Raw genomic sequence first — 16,838 nt, 5'->3', positions numbered from 1 at the left:
CTTTCATGACTGGGTTGCATGCTGTCATTCGACGAGAATTGCATCTGGAATTCCCATTTTGTATTCTTCGAGCAAGCGAGGAAAGAGTTCCAAAACCGTTTCACACTCCCACGTGTTATTATCCGTAAACCGGGGTCCGGTCAACGCCGGATCTGCTGGCCAAACACGCCACCGACAACATCGCTTCGAATCATATCGCCTTTCCAAAACACATGCTGAATGAATGTGATCTGAAAGGCCTAAATTGGCACGCCCTCATCCTGCACCAGCCCTGCCGTCCCAGATGCAAAGGCAAGACGGCGCTCCCGAGTGCCGGTGTGCGCTGCAGTTTGCGCCTGATTCACGACGCAAGAGCAATCATGATCCCAAACTTTGCATGATCAAGGATATGCATGCTTTCGCCATGCACGAAGCATGTGAGGCCTTGGCTCAAACGTCCAGGCAACCAACAACCCTCTCAATAAAGGCTGATATGGAAACTTTGTGGATGAACCATGCCATGTCCCCCAAGAAAAATTGAAGCTCTTAGGTAAGGGCTGGGGGTTGCGTCTTACTTCGTAGACTCCGGTCCTTTTTTTGGTTTGATTCATCCTGATTGTAAGCATATGCTTCGGTTCTTATCAGCCGTTGATCTACTCCGTAGACCACCCAGGTGGGGGTAACTTCGTACATCTCGTAGGCCACGGCAATGGTGGTGAGTCAGATCCGGTAGTCTATGCGAAGGGTGCGAATGGAACCTGAGAGTCCTTCGATGCGGGCTGACGAGAGATGTCGTAACGACGTCGCGCAGAGGATATGGCGTGCGCATGTTCTACTACCCTAGGGTACTCATGAACGGTCGGTCTATGTTTCGGTTTCTGGCTGCAGCGCGATGATGTCGCTGACGCAGATGCCGTGTCGGGAACGGAAGGGAAGCGGAACGGGACGATGGGAGTGAGTATCATCGGTGAGCTACTCTTAGGGTAAGGGAGCGGGCGTGCTGAACCGGCTTGCCGTCCCCGTATGAGGTGAGACGAGCCTGTGGGCCGAATAAACGTGTAAAAAAGGGCACATGTCGTTCGGAGCAATGATGTGCCGCGACGGAGGAAGCGGACGCTAGGTTCGGACAAATTTGTGGGAGCGAAACTGGTAGAAGGAACGGAGTTTTTCATGGCAGGGAAGAAAACTGTCAAGCGGTGGAGGGTAGAGATTTTGAATGAAGCTCTTGATTACCAAGCTACAAGCGCCTCCTGAGACAGGAAGAGGCTTGATATGGAGCAAACCTTAAGAGAGCGCGAGCAACGAGAGAGACCTAATCGAGAAGACATACTCGCGTTCAGCCAAATCTATCGAAAAAGGTATAAATAATGCACAAGAAGGTGATATCAGAACCCAACACCTAAGTTCAAAACAACAAAGGCCCATGCTGCGATCAACGCCACGCCGAACCAAGAGGTATCAAGGTGAGAAAGGGGAAACGCAGTTTAAAAACCAAGTGTGAATCAAACACAAACTCAAAGCTGCTGTGCGCCCGACCCGTCCTCTAGTAAGGCGTACCCGTGTGTATCGTTGTTTGTGTCCCATGGGATCCGATTCCAGACCAACGGATTCTGTGCGAGTGGCACACGTTGTGACGGACTGGCCGAACCGAACCGATGGAAAACCCGCTCGCTATGTAAATGCACAATCATGATAAGGGAAAGGCGAGGTCAAATGAAGTCAGACGCTGCGAGTCGAAGCGGGCAATGAGGTCTTCAGTTTGATTCGTTTCCAGACTGGCTTCCGTGCTCCGCTGGTGTGGAGGGGAAGGAGAAGTCGATGGGCGATGGCGGAGGTGCTGGCGTCTCGCGGATCTCATGGCTTAAACGGGAGGTGACGGACGAAGCCTTGAAAGCTGCACTGACGTCGTGGCCCAGTGTGGAGTTGGTGAGGATGGAGAGACGCTGGCGCGGGTCGGTCGAGGTCTGAACAGGCATGGTTGGTGCTGAGTTGAGGATAATAACTGAATGAAGTCCTTTGGAGGTCGGATTGACTGATTTGCAAATGCAGAGATCAGATATTGAACTCGGAGTGCTGGAGTTGAACACGAGTGATGATGGTGAGACGAGACTTTGATATGCGATCAGATCTGACTCCAAGTCTAAGTGAACACAAGCTCCGGCGAGGGCTTGGGGCTCAGCGAGATGGCTAAATACTCGTTTTCGGGGAGCGAACTCGTATTCTCGAGGTTGCAACGGACAGTGGCGGCGCAAAAGTGTGAGTTGTCGCGAACAACTAATAAATTCGCTGGCAAAATTGGAATGGCTGATTTCCAAGCTCCAGGGCAGCAGCGCGGGAGTGGCTGATACAGGTTACAGGATGCAGCGCGAAAAGTGCCTGGCCGAGAAGGTGAGTAAGACTTGATCAAATATTCGGAGTGGATGTGGATGAAGATGCGTTGGCATGATGGAGGAACGCGCTGCATTCGTCCAAGGGGCATACATACTATTTGAAGGCAGGCTGGGGACGGGAGCAAACACTTGTTGTTGTGCTGTCTGCGGTAGGGAGCAAGATAAAGAGGCGGTCTGGGTAGCACAGAGGCGTGGGAGTACGCAATAGGTGTCTGAGGTGAGGCGAGTTTTGGAAGAGGGCGTCAGTCGGGCTGGGTGAAAGGTACCTGTTATATACTCTGTACCTCTTGTCGAATCGCGACTCGCCGGCAGCATGATATGGACGGGGAGCAAACCCAGAAGGAGAGAAAAAGAAAGTCGTCCGGGGGGGAGGGCGTTGCCCATGGGGTGTGTGGGGTGTGCAAGTGCTCCTTGCTTTGGCAGGCCCCTACTCTGATCCCAATCCGGCCCGTGAGTGTCGTTGCTTGAAGCGCGATGAGACGGTTGTCACTTGTGCGCCCACGCCGCCTGCCGGACGGCTTTGTTAGGACAGCAGAAGCAAGCCAACGCATCACGCCCATGGCCCATACCATGGATGTTCCGTGGCTCCCCGACCAGTCGCAGGCGGGGAGCAACATCGCCATCCCTTGGTAAGCACCAGGCGAAGGCTGACCGCCTTATGCAACATGCTTCCCCACGTCCCACCAGCCCTGCCTCCGGGAGCGAGTCCCGGCGGAAGCCCGTTGCGGCCGACGCCTATCTACCGTCCTTTGTTGCTAGCCGCGTGGTGGATGACCGCAAATTCCCCTGGGTGACAACCGGCTCTCTGTCCATTCTGGAACGGCAACGCCAAGAGCTAGGATACGGTGAACATTCATCGTTCTGGACGTAACGACTCCATCCAAAAGTTGACTGCTGTTGCATACTGCCCGTCAATAACAATAACTGCCCCTTTTTCCTCGCTCTCATCGCACGCCGCATCGCACGCTTTGGTCACGGGCCTGTTTCTCCTCCGACTCGTCTCATCGTGCTGAGACGACTCGCCTTCGGTTGGCGTTCTGGAAGGACGCTCGAGCCTTCACGTCTGCCCTTCGCGGAACTCTGGGGAAATTCCCCGCGCGACTCATTCACACCACTCAGAGCTTCCGCCCGTCCCTCCGACCTTCCGAGCTATGATCATTTCGCTGTCTTGCATGGAAGCCGGCAGATGTCCGGTTGTCGCATGCAACATCACCGTGTAGAACAATCAACTTCTGGCAAAAAAGGGGTTGCAAGGAGCTATCAATGATGTCTGCACGAAAACTCCCACCACCCCCTCGCCTTTCTCCGCATAACTGCAATCCCCTATAGTTCCGGATATTTGGCCGCCCTCGAGGACTTCTCTGAAAATGCAAATGCTACTTGGGTAGCAACAATGGGCGCATGTTGATATTTGCCGCCACCAACCTCGGTTCCTGTCGTCGTGCAAAGGTTTCTAACCCTTGGGAAGTTACCTGAGCATTCACGAATCGGATCTGGTTTCAGCAATCGAGATGCCTCCTCTCCAGAGCGCCGTTTCTTGCCTGTCGCTCTCTAACTTTTCTGGGCTCCCGTCTGGGGTACATACCCACATTTCCCCGTCGCCTCCATCTGGGGCGCCGATCCTTCCCCTTGCATGGCGCCATCAAACATCTTGACACCCCAGCCTGGGCGGACAGAAAAAAAAACCTTGGACGAGCATGTCGTGCGACCTTTGACGCTCGCGGCTCCCTCCCGACCACTGGACAAAAAGATGCCAGAATGTGTGGAGTTTGGTCAGCTCTGCCGCGGCCGACTGCGTCCCATTGCGACCGTGTCCAAGTATGGAATGATATTCCCTTGCTGGACCTGTCTGTCTACATGAGTTTTCTCACCGCTAATGTGATGCAACACCTACACAGTACATTTTCGTGCAGGACCACTTCCACGTATCGTGCGCTCGCCGCGGGATGTCACATAGCCTACAGAAACTGCGAGGGAGTGGCAGATTTCAATGGAGTGCAAGACCCATTCTCGCGATAGCGGCGTTGCTGCTGCGGCGGCGTGTTCACCGATCATTCAAAAGTGCAATATTGGCTTCGCATATGTGACCTTTTGTAGCCCACCATTTCCCTGCAATGGGATGTTGGCTTCATTCCAGTCGGGTTGAGCCTTTGTGCTTGCAGGTGTATCAATGTGGCTGACTTATCCGACCATGACAGCAAGCTGCTTGAGTAGCAACTTTGTTCTACCTCTTCCTTGGAAGCACACCGCTTGATCCTGGGAAATTACGGATACCAGCGCAAATCCAAGTCCAAACAAGATATTCAGAATGTCATTGTTAAGGTCGTGGGACTGAAAAATGTTGTTCCCGTCCTTTTCTGCATCTCAAACCATATCTCAGAGCCACTCTCTTTATACTTTCTCTTTGAAAGGCAGCCTAATGCAGGAACGATATACTTGCATTATGCTCGTCGGGGAACGTCTTTTTCATGGATTCGCGAGCACACCTTTCGAGGTCAAGATGAGATCTAACAAAACGGGCACCGTGTAAAGGCATTGCTAAAGTCTGTGGAGATAGAACCTCCCTGCTGCGTTAAGGCTAGCAACAATCTTGACATGGAGAGAGCTTCGGCGACGATTATTACTGCACCGCAGCTATAAGTATACCCGGAACCTGTAAGTCACGTCCTTATCCGCCATGAACGTCGACACCAACACCAACAACTCCATGTTCTTCTGACAACAACACCATGATTCACCTCCTAACCACCCGCCTTAACACCCCTTACGACCCCGCGCGCGTCAACCCAAACTTACTCAACCGCACCCTGGGCAACACGCCCGCCAACACAAGCACACTCGCCACAATCACCGCCCAATGCTGAATCCCCGCCACTTTACCCCCATACTCTGTCCAGCTGGCTGCACACACCGTCGCGAGGCCCAACGTCGCAATTACGTATCCCGCCAACCTGTGATACTTGTATACCCTCTTAGCGCGCTCCTCGCCCCCATACAGATTGGGCGTGAAGTATTGCGTGAACCCCACAAGTGCTTGAATGAGAACGAGAATGTAGAAGGTCAGGCCAAGGATGGCGTGGGGGGAGGCGAAGTGGCCGTGTGGGGAGTCGCGTTTGCTGATCTCAATGATGACAAGGCCCGAGAGGAGGGAGGAGAGTGCGACCAAGTGGAGGGAGGCGTGGATGAGGGTACCAGTGCGTTTCTGCTCGGGAGTGTGGGTTGGCTGGAGGATGAGGGCGGCTTGAATTATGAGCAAAAGGCCTGCGGAGTTAAGGAGCTGAGGGGTTGTCAGTGGGGGGAGTAGTGAGAGACGGGGAAGTGGACGAACTGGGTGGGGAGAGAAGATGATGAGTTTTTGGGAGAGGATGGCACCCCAGACTATGGCTGCGAGCTGGATCGTGTTAGCAGAGGATATGTAAAGGGTGGATGGAGGGATTGTCTTACGATCCAGATGCCTGCCTGAGCGATAGGTGCAGTGCCTGGAATTGGCCCTTGATGTTAGCCGCAGGATAACGGATTCCGAGGCCTTCAAGTCCTATGATGGCACTCACCTATCCAGAGATTCAAAAGAATGTTCCCCCCCTCCGTCTGGCTCGCATCGCCTCTCCTTCCCAGCAGCGGTTCCTCCTCACTGACACCCCGCGCCGCATATACATTCTCCGGAATCCCAGTGGCGGAAGCCATAGTTTTCTGTGCACTCTTTTCAAGCTTCAAAGAAACACAAGAATACTGAAAGGAGAACAAGAGAACCAGGAAGCACGTATAGCGATCAGCGTGGAGGTGGCGAAGCGGAGGTGTCGCGGAGCTCGAAAGCTGGGGCTTGTATGACGTAAGAACCCCTGTTCATCTGGGGCCAATGAGATTGGGGGTGAATGTACTTTATGGAGTACAATTCCGCATCTAGCTTATTGACCAAGATCATTCCCATAAACCACCCCGGCGCTTGCATCAGAACTAAACAAAAAAAGCGACAATGACCTATGAGCTGCGCACAAATGCCTGAACAGCGAGGTTGTCCCAATGAAAGAGAATGTTTCGATTCCACGCTATGGCACTGCACAACCCGCACGGCGAATCAAACAAATCAAATGGTATTTAGGTATAACAGTAATAGCACTAATACTGCACTCTCCAGGCCATCCGGCACACTCTATCGACAAGACTGGCCTAACCAACCATAATACTACTCATCTTCCCAAAATGATCCCACCCAACAAAGTCATATCCAAGCAACACTCCTATACTCTTCCTACGCCCTACTGGTCAATTATGTTCACCCTGGGATTGAACCGCTCTCATCCCCCTTCCAGACCCCGTCATACTTCCCACTGACAATCTTCTTCACAGTGGGTACTCTCTTGGACTGCGGTTGCCCATTCTGAGTCCCAGTATCCTTCTCTTCCTCCTTTTTCTCCTCGCCCTCAGCATCCTCGTCCGCAAACGGATCCTTCTCAATATCCTCCTCAGCCTTCGCCCTCTCCTTTCCCTTCACATCTTCCTGGCTCACCCCCAACCCACTCCCCAAGCTCAACGCCTGGGCGCCACTAATCTCCCACCTCGCCTCGGCATTCCCTGGTTTAGCTTCGCCTTCTGTGAAGAACCGCGCGCGCATCACCTGCGCAGGCTGATCCTTCGTGAACGTCACATCCCCGAGGCGCCAATAAATGAAACCCTTTTCTCTGAAGAAAGTACCAGTGGGTTTGGATAGACAGGAGGCAGCTTTGACGCCCGGTTCTAACCTGAGGACGAGGACGAGATTGCGCAGGGTAATCGATGATGCGGCGCCGAGGTTGAATTCTGGGTTAAGAGAGTAATGCAGTATCGCTGACGTTTGTGTCGGCTCCACCTTCCAGGCTGGCGAAAGGATGAGCGGCGCAAAGGTAGCGAGGTTATCAGCGTCGAGATGTAGTTGGTATTTGAACGCTACGGATGTCTTGAGGATTTTAGAGAGATCGACAGTGTAATCTCCGGGGCTATCTGGGACTTGCTCAATGAATACAGGGTTCGTTGCAACTTTCTCCAGTACCGAAAAGTTGTCTAGATGAATGTTTTCGGTGCCGAAGGGGCCGGCCGAAATGTCAACGGGATTGTAGGCGAGCGCAACCTCGCCGATGACCCTGGCTTTGGCAACATTGCCTTGCTCAAACGTGGTGCTGACTGCTTCCACGATGGAGGCGTTGAGTCCGGGTTCGTGGAGGTCGGCGTGCTTGATTGTAGTGCTTGCTGCGCTGCTTAGCGATCTCCCAGACATGATGGATTGTGTGTCAGACGAAGGATGATCGTGGGAAAGGAGTGTTCTGTGTGGCAATGTGAAGGGAGGTGATGCAGGCTGAGCAGGAAGCGTAGGTGCCGGAAAGCTACTGCCACCGATACCAGAGCCTGCAGAGGCAGGGAGGCGTGGGACAGTTTCTCCTATGCTTGTTAGTTCTGGTGTAGCAGGGTTCGGCACGAATATCGTGTTCCGGACGTCTCGTCTACCTCGAAGAGTACTAGAGCGTCGAGGTTGAGCTGCTTGCTTCACGCATATCAGCAGCCGTTAGAGGCGAAGGCAATATCTCAACATACTGCTCTCAATGTGTTAGCCATGCTAACCAGAGCGGCGTCCGCATCGTCTTCTTCCTCTTGAATGGGTGCGTTTCTAATGTCTAGCTTGAACTGAGGAGGAGGGTTGCTCTCGCTCGTTTCACTACATTTGTTAATGCAAACCTGGCTTTCGTGATTGGAACGTGGTCTTACATGGCAGCTTCTCGTTCCGCCTGTGTTATGGCGTCAGTGGTCGATGGAGGGAGTGAGAAGCCTTCTGAATCCTTCTTCGGCTGCTGGATCATCAGTTTCCAAGCAAAGAACGACCGATAAAGTATGTTACCTCTCCCTTCGGTTCTAACGGCGGCTGCGATGATATCGGCTCTGCGAGGTCTGGTACGCCCTCCGTAGCTGCACCCACGCTGGCGGCACTTTCTTTGGGCGTATCCGGCCGCCTAACACCGTTAGTTCTCTCGCTGCCCGACTGTCGAGTTTGTTGCGGAGATCCTGATACGTCCGAATCTCGCGGGGTGGAGAGTCTCCTGAGGGGGGAGACAGGGCGCCCAGACGAACTAGGAATATCTCTATCTTTTGATTTGCCTTTGCCAAACGCGCCGAACGCTGAACCCAAGTTAGTGGATGATTTACGCTCTGGTGAGGATGCTCGGCCGTAAGGATGATGGCTCTGCCTTCTACGGCCCAGCACCGTACCAAAGCGCTTTAAGCTTAAACCACCGTGTTTGACCTCATGAACTATGTTTGTCAGCATGTCAAGGATTACGGACTCTTGTATGAACATACCCGATCCGCTTTTTGTGCTATGATCATCGTCTGCCAGGGCCGTTGAGCCTGAAGACGGTGGTGCGAGGTGTCGGGATGGCGATCCAACAGCACTGGGTTTTCTCCCTCCATTCTGCGTTCGTGAAACAAAAGTTGCGATTTCCTGAGGGATTTCAATGTTGAGGATAGTGTCCACGGTCTCCTGGACGGTGGTACGATTTCGGTCAAGCAGGTCCGCCTCGTGTGTTTGAAACTGGGTCAAAATACTACGCAAAAGGTTGCATCTACTCTCGTCGACGGCCTGTAGCTTCTCAAAGACGAATGGCGCCTGTGACTCCCACTGGGATGTAGCATTCTCGACATCGGCCACGGCATTGGCGACCTTGCTCGCTTGCGCCTTTGCACCCTTGTCTCTCAGCTTGTCTGACTTCTTTTTCGCCGTCTCGATTTCCTTCGCCATGGCGGATAGGTTGCCGGTGATGGTGGACATAGCGTGGACCTCACGGTCGGTCGCAGAAAACTCTCGAAGGGGACGTTCGACATCTGCTTCGACATTGTACGCGAATTGTTGGTGCGACTTTGCAAAGGACTCGGTTGCGCCGACAATCTTCTGCCACGGCGTGGAAAAGATGCTGCCGCAGTCAGCGGAGACGGCTCAACCCACATGGTTGAGGAGCTATACCCAAGATCTGCCAATTCTTCGGGGAGACGCCTGTTCGCCAACTTCTGCAGTCCCTGGACGTAGAGATCCTCGACCCGACGGCGTTCCTGTCTTCTCATAAGCTCCCGCTCCCTTGCTGCTGTCCGGGTCAGGGCCAGCCACGGACCTGTAACCAATCCGCAATGCTTGTGTTGAGTAGGTTGATGTGTCGCATTCGGTCATTGAGCACGTTTACGGCTTGCGCGGGGGGTAGATGTTCCTGCGGAGCCTGTGTCAGTAGGAAGCCATTAATAGCAAGCTGTCAACACACCAGCAAGGCCGGATACTCGTTGCGCTGGAGCTCCATTGTGCAGCAGATGGTAAGGATATAGGAAGCTTGGAAAGACTAAAGGGGCGCGCGGCCACAAGCGAATGTGGTGCTGATTACATAGAAAGTACGGAGGGGTTGTGGGTGTTCGAAACGCAGCAGAGAGGTGTCGCGACGTTGACTTCGCTGTCACCTGTCAACCTGGTTCATGCCGCTTTGGGTATGGCTGGAAACGGAGCTTTCGAGCGCCCGCGGACGGCTTCCACCTTCGACTTTGACGTAACAGATCGGACCCTGGACTACACAGGACACGCGTTGTTTTCAGAACGACCAGGACCAATCTCCTGAGCCAATATCATACTGTGTACTTGTAGAGAACGGATGGGGGTCCTATCCAGTTACCTACTCTGGCTCCCATCTTCCTCTGGTATCCCGCCCATCATGCTGGTTGTGCGCCGGAGTGCTTGACATATTTGGTCACAGTGAATTGGCGAAATGCCTTGAGCACCTCTGTTTGAGACCCTCAAGTAGACTGCGAATTCTCGCCTGGGAGGATGACAATCCTCTCCACTGCTCTCCCATTCACTCAGCCATCATCACCACTCGCGCGTATCAGGCCAATACCTAGGTATGCCGGCAACCACGTGGCAGTTGGATCTAGCCTTCTCCAGCCGACTCGAGCAAGTCACGAAACTGTGAGTCAACTGTTCTTATAACTGTCGCAAAGCAATTCACACCATTGTGTTGGACGCCATTCCGCCTGACGCGTATACAGAGCATCTGCTGCGGAAACATGCTCCCGTCTGACAACCAAAGCGGATGCTAGGCGGGAGGCGACTATCATTGAGACGGAAATCTTCAATTGTGCATGCTCAATTGTACGTACCAACTTTCGTTGGCCTGAGACACTTGGCTAATGCACGGGTCAGGAAGATTACCATCGTCGATGCGCCGATAGGGTAGAGTTGTTGCAAAGAGCATCCAAGCGACTCCCAGTCGAGGTATGGATCGATTGTGTAGGGAAGCTACCCAGAACTAACCTTGGTAGCGGGACGGAGAGCCAAAGCCAGAGCACGAGCCAGAGTCAGAGCCAACGCCAGTCGCGGCTGGAATTGATATTGGCCCGTACAAGAAAGCCGTTTATCATAGAGAGGGGCTGTTTTCTGTTGTCTACAAAGCCTCGCCGCCTCCTGACAAGAAATTCCTTGCTCCCCAGGGCTTCCCAGAGGTTGGGAATATCAAACTTGTCGCATTGAAGCTCACGAACCCCTCCACAATGCACCCTCCCCATGACTGCTTTCGGGAGGCCAAAATCTTGAAACTGGCTCAATCGGCCCGCGTAATCCCTTTACTGGAGACCTTCCGTGAAGCTTCCCACTTCGTCATTGTGTTTCCTTTTATGCCTTTCGAGTTCGGCCAACTATTGAAGCAAGACAGACTCTCCCGTGTTCGGATACGGGACTGTCTCAGGGACCTGTTCACGGCGCTCAACTTCGTGCATGCCCAAGGCATTATTCATAGGGACGTTAAGCCGTCTAATATACTGCTCAAGAGTGCAGAGGGCCCCGCGTACTTGACGGATTTTGGCATTTCTTGGAGTCCGGCTGCTCCCGGTTCAGAGGCTGCCGGCTCTCTGATCACGGATGTTGGCACCACTTGTTACCGTCCTCCAGAGCTGCTATTCGGCGACAAAACCTATGGCTGGCCCCTTGACGCTTGGGCAGCTGGCTGCGTCGCCGCAGAGGCATTGGTCCCGGGTCACCCGACTCTGTTCGATTCCGGCGAACTCGGTAGCGATCTGGCTCTCATACACAGTATCTTTAGCAAGATGGGGACCCCGACATTGGACGAATGGCCTGTAAGTTGATGAGGCCCATATATTACGTGCGTTCGGACGCTGACATGCTGCAGTCCGCTGCCCGATGTCCAGATTGGGGCAAAATGGTGTTCAAGGAATATGGCAAGCAGCATTCGTCTGAGCTGATGCCCAACTGCAGTTTAGTTGAACGAGATTTCGTCTTCAACCTCGTGCGATATGAGCCTGGAGATCGCATGTCCGCTTCCAAGGTAAGAATATACCAGGATATGATCCAGAGGAGGATCTGACTAACCCGGAGCGACAGGCACTTGAACACGAGTATTTCACAGCGCCGTTCGCTTGAGCCATATCAGCTGTGCAATTGATACCCGATCCCTCCAGGAGGGTAAAGTGATTCGTTGGGTGGCTTTCATTCTCGGTAGCCTGCAAGAGCATCCAAGACGCAAGATCCGTATGAACATCCTGCAGCCAACATAGAAAGACGAATATCTAGCAACACAAGCGTACCGAAATTGTAGATCCGGGGGCCCTAGCATGAAAGTACAATACTTACATGTCTTTCATTTTCGGAGCCACTCTTAATTTATATCGTCTACACTACGCTCCCAATTCTTCTGCACTTTATGCAATAAAGAGTTTTGGGCAGCATCCTCGGGACGGCGAAAATATGAGGTACGAAGGGACTGGCTGAGGTTGTAATGCGCGTTCACCATGTTTGCAGTTGTCGCGGGGTTTCCAGCACATTCAGGTATACTGTGTTGTGGTGTAGTTACACTGTGTAGCTATCCTGTATAGTCTACACCTGAATACACACTTGATGTGGAGCACGGAGTGGATGGCGGGGCTGGGCCCGAGCGTTGGCGAGTAAATTGCCCAGCTAGGAAAGGCGCGCTGCAGGACGTCCGCAGGTCGACCAGGGTCCGATCATGTCGACGAAGGGCAAATACACAACAATTCCCACGTCACCCTTGTGTACCGCTGCCGCTTCAGCTTCCCAAGGACGTCCTACACCCAACGCACTCCATGTTTACCAGCCTGTAGCCCAGAGAGCGCTGGCCGTCCTAGTCTCCTCCGTCTCCGCCTACGGCCCAAACTTGAGCGCCGCACAATTAACACCATCCCACTTCCGAGGTCAACGTCCCACTCCAGGCCAACCCCATGGCCTTCCTCTTCCGGAACAAAGCAAAGAGCAATGCGGAGCTCGTCAAGTCGACCAAGGAGCTCGTGCTCAAGCTGAGCGAGGATCAGAAGCTGAATCCTAAGGTCGTGGCTGCATCAGTCCACTCCTTCGCACCGCCCGAGCTGACCACTGGCAGATAGAAGAGGAATTGGCCAAGAACCTGCACCAGATGAAGACAATCCTCCAGGGCACGACCGGTATGCAGTCTCACATTAATAGCCGCTTTGCCATGATTAGTATTAGTTTGTTTGTTTTCCACATGAAGCCCGGCACGATACTAACAGGTGGCAGAGATAGAAGTCAGTCCCGAATCCGTGCACCAGCTGCTCGCCATCATCGTGCAGGAAGACCTTCTGTACCTGCTCGCCAACAATATACACAAGTTACTCTTTGAATCCCGCAAAGACGCTCAGGTGATCTTTTCAACCGCCTTCCGATATAAGGCCCCAGGTGCCACAGAGCCGCAGGTCCTGCACCATGTCATACAATACCGGCCGGAGATCATAATATCATTATGCAGAGGCTACGACAGGCGCGAGAGCGCGATGCCATGCGGCGGGGTCCTGCGGGAGGCGCTCAAGTACGACGCGATTGCTGCGCTGCTGCTGTATGACGAACCCACGCCAGATGGAAAGACCAGGGATCTTGCAAGCGTCAATCCCGACATTCCATCATCGGGCAAAGGGGTATTTTGGAGATTTTTTGATTGGATAGACAAAGGCGCTTTTGAGGTCAGCGCCGATGCATTCAATACGTTCCGGGTAGGTCCTTTTTGGGAGTGGCGTGATCAAGCGGGCAGTACGAGCTTACGAGACAGGACATCTTGACCAAACACAAATCCCTCGTAGCAACCTATCTGCAAACCAATTTCGACATGTTCTTCGAAAAATACAACACGATTCTGGTCCAGTCGGAGAGCTACGTCACGAAGCGACAGTCGATCAAGCTTCTCGGGGAAATCCTGCTCGACCGGGCCAACTACAATGTCATGACGAGATATGTGGACTCGGGCGAACATCTGAAGATCATCATGAAGCTGCTGCGGGACGACAGACGGATGATCAACTACGAGGGGTTTCACGTCTTCAAGGTGCGTACTACCCGTCTCAAAATGTTGGACTGCAAACTGAGGGTTGCAGGTGTTCGTGGCTAACCCCAACAAATCCGTGGCAGTGCAACGGATCCTGATCAGTAACCGGGAGAAGCTGTTGCGGTTCCTGCCGACTTTTTTGGAGGACCGCACCGAGGATGACCAGTTTATCGACGAGAAGAGTTTTTTGATAAGGCAGATCGAGCAGCTACCGCCTGCGCCCGTCCCACCGCCAACTGCATCATGATAATGGGGTCACTGGGGGCATGTGCTTTGTGGTGATTTTTTGTTTTTCTTCGCACAGCATCGAATTGGCGTTTTGGCGGCTTGGTCTAGCAGCAAAGCACTCCACGCACCTGCTCTTCCTGTTTGGGCGCTCTGCTTAGCAGCGCAATACCTAGGTAGTAGATGAAGACATCTAAGTGCGTACAGGATGGCAGCCGAAGATCTGACTTGGCGGCGCGCATCCGATCGATCGGTGTAAGCGCATGGGGAAACGGCCACGCTACGTTGTTGAGCTGGCTAGGTTGTTCTCAGATATGGAGATGGAGGAAGTTTTGAGCCCCTCCCCTTCTCCCGCTTGCATCAAGAAGATTATCGCAGTGCGTGAGGTTGCAGCTATCATCAGTACTACTGGGAATCCCACGGTATTCAAGTGAAATTGTCCTTTTTGATGCCATAACCGAATGTGTCTAGGGGAAGAGGCAGTCTGACCAAGTCAGCTTGGACCCTCTTCTCACTTAGAACAATCTTGCAAACTCAATGGCTTCGCCATACAGAGTACAAGTAATCGCTTTTCCTCCTCCTCTCCCAAAATAAAAAGTCGTGAAACCGAAATCTGGGGGAACGGGATACATAACAGTCAGTTGCGGATTAAGGCCCGCAGATTGCCTGCTTCAGCCTAGCATGCTACTCACTGGTGCTTGTTTCCAGGGGCGGCCGAGGCGTTAGATATAGATACAAGTAGATAACCTGGGCGTCATCTCTATGAAGGCGCTGCAGCATCTACCCATCAGCATCGTCAAGGGGTTGGGGCAGCCGCAAGTTTCGCACCTCCAACCCTTCCCTCTACACGTCGTTTTGCGATCACGGCGACGTAACGAGACAAATTGCGCACGCGACTTGCCCCAGACCCAGACTCCTTCGCGGAGCACACCCCAGAGTACCCCCGGGCGGTACCAGGCAGAATGCAGCTCGCCTAACCACACTAAAACTTTGGCTAACTATCTTATATAACCTTAAACAGGCAACTATATTACGTATACTAACAACTTGCTTAATTTGCTTAATTACTTAACTATAGATAACTTATCTATACTAGTGTCAGATTTGATGGTATCTGAAGATGTTATGGTGACAGAAAGATTGAATAAAGATGGATTGACTGATTGTATTCTGGTGTGTGCTTTTGTGTGAGGCTGGGGCCTGACACTGGTTTTAATGTTCTTTCTCTGGGCACCAAGGCTGCACAGGGTACTAGCTACTACAGAATCACTAGCTACATATCCTTAGACAGTACCAGTACAGATACCTTCTCCCAGTCCTCATCTGTAGTCCCAGATGGGATGTCCATAAACTGGCTTACTATCTGATACACCCCCTCAGCTTGGAATCTATTGCAAGCTGGATCTAACAGCATCTCCTCTTCAGAGTAGCATGTCTTCTAACTTGCCTTACACTTCATCTAAGTCTATCTCCTTCAGAGCATTTGAGCTCTTCATTCTTTGCAGCCCCAATTGTTCCAAGAACCTGTTCCACTTGTTCCCAGGCAATACCTTTGTGAACCTATCAGCCAGCATCCTTTCTGATTGCAGATACTCAATCCTGATGATCCCAGATGATATCTTGCCTCAGCCAGTGATTGTGAATATCCACATACCTGAGCTTGGTCTACAACCTTGAGATTTCTGCATTGAGGAGCCTGATGGTTTGTTAATTATCATAGTAGATGGTTATTGTCTGCTCTGGGAGTGAAACCTCCAGTTCCTTAAGGAGTCTTGAAATAAACATGGTTTCCTTTGCCACTTGTGAGAGTGTAAGCAGTTCAGCTTCAGTGGTGGATATGGTGACTGTATCTTGCTTTTTTGCCTTCCATGTATTGAGACCATTGAACAGTTTGATCATGTATCCTTGAGAACTCTTCCTGTCTAGTATATTATCTGCAAATGATGCATCACTTAGAACTTCCAAGGAATCACCTCCTCCTATTTTGAGGCCAAGGTTCTTTGTGTCAAGGAGGTATAGGAGGATGTGGTCTACTCTATTTTGGTGTTTCTATCCTAGGTTCATTAGGAAGTAGGCTAGTCTGGAAGTTGCAAAGGTAATATCTGGTCTGATGGTGACTGCAGTAAATAGCAAGGATTTAATCTTTCTCTAATACTTGTTGATCTCAGATAGTATTGCTAGGCCTTCCCTTGGCTTGAGTTCAACATTTGCCATTTTGGTATCATGTCTGAGGTCTGTTCTGTCCACTAGATGGCTGATCTTCTCAGCATACTTGGCTTGGAAGAGAAGGAGAGTGCATTCTTCATAGTCTCTCAGGACTTCTACACCAAGGAACCACTGAAGATTACCACCTTCTGTGATGGTGTACTTCTCTGTGAGTTTTCTGATAGATTCCTGAGCCTTCCTCTTTCTAGACTTATAGAATGCAATAATAATATCATCTATATAGAAGAATAAAATGATTCCATCTTTAATGAGACAATATGGTTCATATTTCACTGTGTAGAATCCTATTGCTATCAGTGTCTTTGTCAATTCCCTCTGCCACAGCAAGGAAGAAATCCTGAGTCTATACAAGGCCTTGTGTCAGATGGTAAGCCAGTTTATGAACATCCCATCTAGGACTACAGATGAGGACTGGGAGAAAGTGTCTGTACCGGTACTGTCTGAGGATATGTAGCTAGTGATTCTGCAGTAGCTAGTACCCTGTGCAGCCTTGGTGCCCAGAGAAAGAACATCAAAACTGGTGTCAGGCCCCAGCCACACACACACAAGGACACACCAGAATACAATCAGTCAATCTATCTTTATTCAATCTTTCTGTCACCATAACATCTTCAGATACCATCAAATCTGACAACTTGCATAAGGTTAGGTAATATAG

General features: G+C 51.9%; 6 protein-coding genes across 6 annotated transcripts; 2 read left to right on the top strand and 4 right to left on the bottom strand.

Moving 5' to 3' along the window:
* Positions 1–1,442: 1,442 nt before the first annotated feature.
* Positions 1,443–2,267, bottom strand: EI97DRAFT_95601 (uncharacterized protein). Its single transcript, XM_033803234.1, has one exon. It carries the CDS (start codon positions 1,953–1,955, stop codon positions 1,734–1,736), a length of 222 nt encoding a protein of 73 aa, XP_033652178.1. The 5' UTR covers positions 1,956–2,267; the 3' UTR covers positions 1,443–1,733.
* Positions 2,265–2,955, bottom strand: EI97DRAFT_434871 (uncharacterized protein). Its single transcript, XM_033798734.1, has one exon. The coding sequence runs from the start codon at positions 2,751–2,753 to the stop codon at positions 2,331–2,333; it is 423 nt and encodes a 140-aa protein (XP_033652177.1). The 5' UTR covers positions 2,754–2,955; the 3' UTR covers positions 2,265–2,330.
* Positions 2,956–4,878: 1,923 nt separating this feature from the next.
* Positions 4,879–6,089, bottom strand: EI97DRAFT_421749 (uncharacterized protein). Its single transcript, XM_033797065.1, has 4 exons — positions 5,921–6,089; positions 5,814–5,848; positions 5,698–5,760; positions 4,879–5,646 (listed from the first exon to the last, which is right to left on the bottom strand). Exons 1-4 carry the CDS (start codon positions 6,051–6,053, stop codon positions 5,134–5,136), a joined length of 744 nt encoding a protein of 247 aa, XP_033652176.1. The 5' UTR covers positions 6,054–6,089; the 3' UTR covers positions 4,879–5,133.
* A 355-nt stretch (positions 6,090–6,444) lies between these two features.
* Positions 6,445–9,816, bottom strand: EI97DRAFT_434869 (uncharacterized protein). The gene is made up of 8 exons (XM_033798733.1): positions 9,644–9,816; positions 9,500–9,592; positions 9,355–9,440; positions 8,694–9,304; positions 8,236–8,645; positions 8,106–8,185; positions 7,935–8,055; positions 6,445–7,884 (listed from the first exon to the last, which is right to left on the bottom strand). Exons 1-8 carry the CDS (start codon positions 9,677–9,679, stop codon positions 6,643–6,645), a joined length of 2,679 nt encoding a protein of 892 aa, XP_033652175.1. The 5' UTR covers positions 9,680–9,816; the 3' UTR covers positions 6,445–6,642.
* Positions 9,817–10,031: 215 nt separating this feature from the next.
* On the top strand, positions 10,032–12,284 carry EI97DRAFT_421745 (kinase-like protein). Its single transcript, XM_033797064.1, has 6 exons — positions 10,032–10,335; positions 10,416–10,518; positions 10,570–10,641; positions 10,689–11,498; positions 11,552–11,707; positions 11,764–12,284. The coding sequence occupies exons 1-6, from the start codon at positions 10,271–10,273 to the stop codon at positions 11,800–11,802; spliced, it is 1,245 nt and encodes a 414-aa protein (XP_033652174.1). The 5' UTR covers positions 10,032–10,270; the 3' UTR covers positions 11,803–12,284.
* Positions 12,285–12,410: 126 nt separating this feature from the next.
* On the top strand, positions 12,411–14,373 carry EI97DRAFT_434866 (Mo25-like protein). The gene is made up of 5 exons (XM_033798732.1): positions 12,411–12,722; positions 12,776–12,836; positions 12,931–13,400; positions 13,457–13,729; positions 13,779–14,373. Exons 1-5 carry the CDS (start codon positions 12,618–12,620, stop codon positions 13,974–13,976), a joined length of 1,107 nt encoding a protein of 368 aa, XP_033652173.1. The 5' UTR covers positions 12,411–12,617; the 3' UTR covers positions 13,977–14,373.
* The last annotated feature ends 2,465 nt before the right edge of the window (positions 14,374–16,838 follow it).

This window comes from Westerdykella ornata (genome assembly GCF_010094085.1).
Source record: "Westerdykella ornata strain CBS 379.55 unplaced genomic scaffold EI97scaffold_18, whole genome shotgun sequence".
Classification (NCBI taxonomy): Eukaryota; Fungi; Ascomycota; class Dothideomycetes; order Pleosporales; family Sporormiaceae; genus Westerdykella; species Westerdykella ornata.
This window is presented reverse-complemented; position numbering and strand designations above follow the sequence as displayed.